Source organism: Erithacus rubecula, assembly GCF_903797595.1.
Source record: "Erithacus rubecula genome assembly, chromosome: 4".
Classification (NCBI taxonomy): domain Eukaryota; kingdom Metazoa; phylum Chordata; class Aves; order Passeriformes; family Muscicapidae; genus Erithacus; species Erithacus rubecula.
The window spans coordinates 28,782,761-28,790,301 of NC_136686.1; the positions used below are offsets into that span (position 1 = coordinate 28,782,761).

Sequence of the window (7,541 nt, forward strand, 5' to 3'; positions counted from 1 at the left end):
GTTTGTCCTGCAGAGCACTTCAGAGTGCTGACAGGATCCCTGAGCACATGCTCCAGCTGCTCAGGAGCCTTCATCCCACACAGCCAAACCTGGAGATGGAATACACCTCTGAAGCACTCCTGGGTGCTGATCCTCAGCCTTGGGATCCTTCCCCTGGGTCTGCCATGGGAATGGTTTGTGCTGGCTCTCAGCTCCCTCTGGTGGGCTTAAACCCCTAGACTGTCACCTGCACACACTGCTTTCTGCTCACCCTGCTGCAGGAAACCTGGTCCTTTGAAAACTATTAAATCATTGCTGTTGGAAATAAATTGATGCTTAATAGCTTCTGTAGCAAAAATTACACTTAACTCATTTTGCAGTGAATAGTTGAATTAAAAATAGAAGTGTAATTTTGTTATAAAAAGGCAAAGCAAAATGGCAGTTCATTAAAAATGCCCTTTAAAAATATAACAGTAATCTAATTTAAGTAAGCAACTGTGAGTTCTGCCAGATGAAATAAGTCTGTATGTTGTAATGATCAAATGTTTAAAACTCCAAACTACTGAGGTACCTGAAAGTTATCGGTTTGCTTTTTAAAAAAAAAAAACTGGTGAATTTCAAGTATCAAATTCTCTTTGCAAATAAAATTTGTGTATTATGGGGAACTCTGTCATAGGTTGGCCATTAAATACTATGGCACCCTCAATCTTCAGCATCTCCATTATGGATCACTACAATATCTAACATTTTAATTAATCACTTCCACCATAGCAATTTCTTATTAGTTCTGTTACTTAAAAATAAAAAGTTGGTTCATGTTTCTTATGTTTGCTTGTTTCACTTTAAAAAAAAATATATTTGATTTTTATGATTAGGTATGGAATTGGCAATTGAGCAAATGTGTGTTTCTAAGAGGTCACAAGGAAGCAATCAAGGATTTTAGACTTCTGGAAAATTCAAAAATTCTCTCTTGGTCATTTGATGGAACTGTTAAGGTGAGTAAAAGCCTGTGAAGTGAGAAATCACATCAAACACATTTGACTGTCTCTTATAACATTTGGTATTTCCTATATTTTGTGTGGACGCACATTTTAATGAATCATTTGTGAACTGTAAACTAACTTTTAAGACAAAATTTTAGACTTTCTATTTTCAGTAAGATCTACACAGTTGTATTTTAACTATACAAGTGAATATAACAAAATGTTGGCCACATTAGAGCTATCTAGCTGGGTTTTATCCCTTATATACTGTTGTGTAAGATTCAAGTGTTTTAGCCTTTTTACTTTGTTAAAAAAGTAACCTTTTTTTTTTTTTTTCTCTGTAACTTTGGTAGGTTTGGAATATCACTACTGGAAACCTAGAAAAAGATTTTGCTTGTCATGGAGGTGCTGTTCTTTCCTGTGCTGTTTCACCTGATGGTAGTAAATTTTCATCTGCTTCTGCTGACAAAACTGCAAAGGTTGGTTGGTTTCTGTACAGAGATAAAAATGATGCCTTATTTGTCCTGAAAAGGAATCTATATTTTTCATTTTGAGGTAACTAGTGATAATTCAAGTTATTATTCCTGTTGTGTTTCTAGTTTTAAATTTCCTGTATCCATCAACATGTTTCTAAAGCTGTTGCAGTCATTCACAATTGATCTTGGATATAGCTGAAGCCCAGTGGCCTTTGTACAAATAAATGCATGTTTAATAGCTTGTGCAGAACACTTTGTTTATTTCTCTCTATTGATTTGTAGATAGCCTGACATTCTTAATTTGTAAAGTTAAGAAAAATTTCTGAGACTTCCAGTGAAGTTTCTGTTCATAAGTTCATAGGTTCAGAAGGCAGGGGCACAAAGTAGTGAAGTGGGGCTGCCCCATTATGTTCCTAAAGCATTCCATTAGATTTCTAAAATACAATTTTCAAGTGATTGATGAATCCTATTTCTGTGAACAGCTTTAAACTTTTTTGTAAATATATTGGTTTCATTAAAATGTGTATTCCAAGAAAAGATATGTACAGTCAGTTCAGTAATTCATGGCAGGTGCATTCTTGTGTGATTCAGGTAATAAAAAAGGAAACCAAACTCTACAGTATAATACATTTACATAAATTCACATACAAATATGCATATGTATAAAAAGTCTTTTGTATAATGCTAGCACCTTTTAGAAGGAAGTCATAATTGGTTTTGAGCTTGTCTTTCACTCCTTTGTAATGTTTTCCATTTAGATATGGAGCTTTGAAAGTTCCTGTGTTCTCCATGAGCTGAGAGACCATGAAGCCTGTGTGCGGTGCTGTACCTTCTCTCCTAATAACAAACTATTGGCCACTGGAGATGACAAGGGAGAAATAAGGGTACTGCTCTAATGTGATTTTATAATTCAGTTGACTGTCAGTTCACAGACAGAAGAATTCTTATGGCTTGTGTTCTGCATGTTTAATTCCTTAGAATCGTGGTGAACATTGGGGTGAAAATAGAAAAGTTTGCCACATGAGGCAGTAGCTTGTAACCATATTGATAGATTTGTGTTCCATGAATGATAAGGAACTGATTCACATGATTTAATAATAATTCTACTGTGAATTGCATGTGTGATTAAATCCTCTATATAGCATACAGTTCTAGGACAAGATTTTTTTAAAAATTATTTTGTCACTTCATGCAGAATACATATTTGCAAAGTTTTGGTTTTTTCCTCTAATACAGAAAAATGCATTTCAGGTTCCCTTTTTTGAGGGCATTTTTTTTCCTCTGTTATGTTTCCTTCTATAAATGCTCTTTCCTCTCTTTTAGATTTGGGATGCTTTAACAGGTGCATTACTTCATTTCTGCTCCCCAGTTACTGTAGATGAAGGAGAATCAACACATGTGGGCTGGGTAACAGACCTCTCCTTTTGTCCTGACAGTAAAATGCTTGTATCATCTGGAGGCTATCTTAAGGTAAGCCTTGAAATAATAAAATATCATACCTTATTAAATGGCAGTACTCTGGCAATTAGGATAAATTCAATAAACAGACCTGAAATATTTTACTTAATTTACACAAAGCTGCTTCATTTTTGTGATGGTCTAGCACTTTTCACTTCTCATATCTGCAAGTCCCCTGAAAAAGTCTTTTAAGAATTCAGGTTTGTTTTCAAACTCCATATATTCAATTTTTATTAGCTTCAGACTTTCATTTCCAATATCCTTTCTTAATATCTTTAATTTTAAAGATCCCAGTCATTTTTGTCTGCCTTAGGATCCACTCACTTCTGACAGCAATTGTTTTCTTTACAATTGGCAGAAAAATGCCCTTTATCAGGCTATGTTTTTTATTTTGAGATACTGGGGTTTAAATTTTGTCATAAGCAGAAATTCAGAAGAAATTGCAGGTGATGATTTTCTGCTTTGAAAGACATTTTATAAGTAATATTTGGAGAAAATCAGTGTTTTCACCAAACTTTCATTGGTTCGGGCATCTACTGGTCTTTTTTTTTTTTTTTTAAGGGGAAGGAGATGGCCTATTTTTCAGTCTGTGGATGGTTCTTTCTAATTTTAAATTCCTCGTGAGGTTTTGTGGTTTTTTTTTTCCCTGTGAGAGCCAACACCTGTTATTGGAAAGGTGTTGTCTGTGTGTGTGTGAAATGACAGGTGGCATAAGTTCTCACGTCAGAGGGATGGAGTTTAGCTGATTGTTGGTCAGTGTCTAGCTGTTAGACATGCTATCAGACTAATCCTTTGAAGCCAGTAACTGTGTAACAGCTGAAATTTCTAAGTGAGTTTTGAAAGCACCTTCTGATGTTCATTTTATATTAAAAAACAAGACATACTTGCTGTTTCTGTCTTCCTCCTCATTTCATCTTGTGGTTGCACAGTATGGTGGTGTGTTGCTGCTTGGAGTGTAGAATGGTTTAGGATGTTAGGGACTTCTGGAATTCTTCTAGTCCAGCCCCTTGCTAGAAGTAGTTTGCAGAGTTAGGTAAAATGCTTTAGGCCCTGTCCCCAGTCCAACAAGGATGCCTCTGGGCTCTGCAAAGAGGGTCTGACTGTTATCTCTAACCCTCTTGTTGGTAGTTGAAGACTGCAGTCAGCTCCTAAACAAGTGCAGTGCTGTCTTCCATGGCATCTGTCCTGGGTGTCCAGCCACCTCAATGACCATGTGCTTCTTGATTGCTGTGCTGCTTGTCAGTGTTTTTCTTGTACTTGGGCATGGCTCAACACACAAAGTCCAGAACATTTCAGGAGTTTGGACCCCTAAAAGCTGGACTGAGCTGGACTGTAGAGTTAGGTGATCAACACCTTTGAAGAAATGAGTCATCTTAGTCACAGATCCACCTGTGTGCTATTGAACTTGCTGTGTGAGTTATATCCACTGGTACAGCACCTGCTCTTTTATTCAGAACAAAGGTTCAGAAGTTCATTAAGATCCATTTTTGGTTTGGTTAATTTATTTTTTCGTTTTTTCAGGGGGTCTGCATCAAATAGCAGACACTTTAAGAACAGTATTTTTCATCAGAGCATTGTAGCTGTGTGGTTGCAAATCTGTATTATGCACACAACTATAATGTTGCATATTTCATGAGATGAGTAAGCTAAAAAGTAGTAATACCATCTGCTTTTCATTGTGATCAAAGCTGAAGGTAATCTGTTGTGATATTTTGCTGCTTCACTCAAATGCTGCAGGAATAGAGGGCAGACTTCTTACTGGCACAATGGAATAACAGCTTTGTGCTGGATTGTCTTGAGTCCAGTTTTGCATTGGTCTGCAGTTTTTCTGAGAAATATGAAATTTCAGACTGTGGTAAACTTATGGTTGAAGGTTTCTTGATTTCTTTGTTGTTAGTGCTTACTGCATATTCTAAAAAATATTAATTGTAATCTCACTGAGAAAGAAGTCAGCCCTACTAAAAAAACTACATATACATGATCAGTCCTCTAGTGTGTATAGCTAACTTTTAAATTCAGCTATAGTTTAAGTTATCTGGCAGTGTGTTTCATGTATTCATTTGGTTTGGACATATTGCAGTTTACATCTATTGTTTGTATTTTGTGATGGGGTAAGGAATAGTACCTGAATTTATTTTGTATCTTTTTTTAAAATTTAACAGCTTCAGTCTTTTGGAAGTTTCTTTTCATCTGAAAGCCTTATATTTAGTAATTAGTCCTAAACTTATTCTTCAAGATTGTTTATTTTTAATGTTAGTTAATTTGATGGTTTTATTTTTAATTCTACCTCTTTGGTAAAAACAGTCAACTGGGCTAGCCATGTTAAGCCTGTTAACAGATTTTATTCTTAACTTCTTTCACCTAACTGAAAATGTCTTTTTATTATTTTTTGTAGTGGTGGAATGTAAATACTGGAGAATCCTTACAAACCTTCTACACAAATGGAACAAACCTCAAGTCAATACATGTGTCCCCTAATTTCAAAGTATATGTGACTGTTGATAATCTGGGTATTCTTTATGTATTACAGAAGTTCTGATTAGTGGGTTGAGCACTGCAAAGATAATTAATTTTTTAAACAGGAAATAAAATTCTGCTTTGTCTGACAGTCATTAAGCTGTGAATTATATTTAATTGTTGCATTCATGTATATTTATGTACTTTTATGCATGCTTTTTCAAATGAACTTGCATTTAATCTTGTTTCTAATAAGCATTATTATAATCCTTAAATCTTGATTTGCATTTTAAATATGTTTCTTCCAGTTTTGTAAGGAAATTATATTAAGATTTATTCAAATTAGTTGAAATTAATATTAATAGCAGTGAAGAAAGAATAAGCATGTAATACTTTGAAATTATATTTTATTATAAGACTGATGGCTAAATACTCTCTAGCCATGACCACAACTGTGGAAGATGCAAAAAGCCCTTTTTTTTTGGTGCAATGCAAGGATTTTCATGTAGTACAGAATGAGAAGAAGCAGGGGCATTCTTCATTTGAAAGGTGAAACCAGCTATGTTGGTGCTTGATGTTCAAACCAAATTGAGTAGATGTTGAGTTTACAGGAGCTGTGCCTCCCCCTTGCAGTAGGAACCCTCATGCTTCAAACCTGTGGAGATAAAGTGCATTGTAACATGTATGAGCTGTCCCTATTAAGGGGAACATCCTGAGTCTTCTTTTCTCACAGCAAAATCTGAAATTCAATATTGTGATTGAGGTGGATGTACCACATTTCCAGGCAAATGATGAGTATAGCTAGCTAGCTAAAATGAGAATGGAAATGGCTTAAAAGTTATGTATTGAAAATTATAAGAAGGTGTGAATTTTAGTTTGTTTTTTTTTCTTTTGGAAGTAACATTCAGTTTATACTATGGAGACACTTTACTGTTGTCAGCTTTGTTTACATGGGATTCTATGCCCAGTTGATCTCTTGCCTGGTAATATGTGATTTTATGTTTTTTTTATGTTTTTTTGTAATTTTTACAGTCTATTTATAGATTCAATATAGGGTAGAAATAGCAGTGTTTTGTACTAATTGTACTTGACAAATGCTTTCTGAATAATTGGGTAGCAATCTTTTATTTGATACCTAGTAAGCCTTTTTCTATTCAATTGCCTCTCAACTGCTGTGAGCAACTGCACAAGCATTGATATGATTTTAATATTTTTGTAGCTGGCAGTGAAACACTGTCTGACTACTTGATTGTAAAAAATACTGTAGCAAGTATCTCAACTGGTACTGAATAATGAAATTTTTACTTTTAGTATTTTTTGTGTGCATTTCATAAAATTTAATAAGCATTTTTAGTGTTTTCCTGTTTTTGACAATCACTAGTTTTTCCTCTTTTCCAACTTGAAATTCTACTCTTTCTAAGGTGCTGTTGAATACGGGTCAGTATAATCAAAGTACTGCTGGCAGAAATGTAAAGAGAAGAAATTCAGTAGAAAAGACCATGATGTTTTGTATTCCAAATATGTACAGTACTTAATAAAGATGATCCAGGCAATATTGGCCAAAGTTGTAAATTTATCTGAATTTGAGTCATTTTTTCATACCTGGGATGGAGGGGGAGGTGCTGCATCTTTTAATGTGGTTTTGTTTTAATCTAAACATAAAGCTGCTTTACAAACTGCATCAAAAGTGCTTTGATAGGTGAGCAGCAGTATTAAATATGGGTGTGGAGAAAGGGAAACAGAGGGAAAGCAAAGTTTTGGAATATGTCTGCAATGTTCAGGACAGAGTTGCTTCTAGTATGCAGTTTGTAGAGAGCCACCAGTGCCCCCTGAAGAGCTCAAGATGCAAGGAGCAGGAAGCTTCTCTTAGCCAGTATCCCTCTATCCCAGAGACTGTGCTGTCCTTCCTGCTTAGGATCTGTCAGGCTGAACTTAAAGACCCAACCAGGTTAAAACACACAGGAAAAATATTTCCCATGAGGAATCAGGGCAGAAAGTTCTCTGAGAACAGTAATGAAATTCTGATGATAAGGGAAAAAAACCCCAAACTGATCAGTTTAATGCAAAAAGCAAATGGTGACTGGGCAGAATTCAGAGACAATTACAATTTTGAAGTGACTAGGAAGCAAATAGCACAGAAACTTGAAGAAATGTGAGATAAATACTACATTCCTGGATGTTCTGGAAG

At 35.2% G+C, this 7,541-nt stretch overlaps 1 protein-coding gene across 2 annotated transcripts in view; it reads left to right on the forward strand.

Annotated features, from left to right (window-relative positions):
- APAF1 (apoptotic peptidase activating factor 1) overlaps nt 1-6,925 on the forward strand; it is a 30,000-nt gene extending 23,075 nt beyond the window's left edge. Inside the window, exons 23-27 of one of the 2 annotated variants that reach the window (XM_079304863.1) lie at nt 855-974; nt 1,316-1,441; nt 2,197-2,322; nt 2,762-2,908; nt 5,292-6,921. In XM_079304863.1, the coding sequence (XP_079160989.1) occupies nt 855-974; nt 1,316-1,441; nt 2,197-2,322; nt 2,762-2,908; nt 5,292-5,435 (663 nt within the window). In that variant the 3' untranslated portion in view covers nt 5,436-6,921. Of the gene's footprint in view, nt 1-854; nt 975-1,315; nt 1,442-2,196; nt 2,323-2,761; nt 2,909-5,291 lie in introns of both variants that reach the window. The other variant, XM_079304864.1, reaches the window with a different exon arrangement.
- The last annotated feature ends 616 nt before the right edge of the window (nt 6,926-7,541 follow it).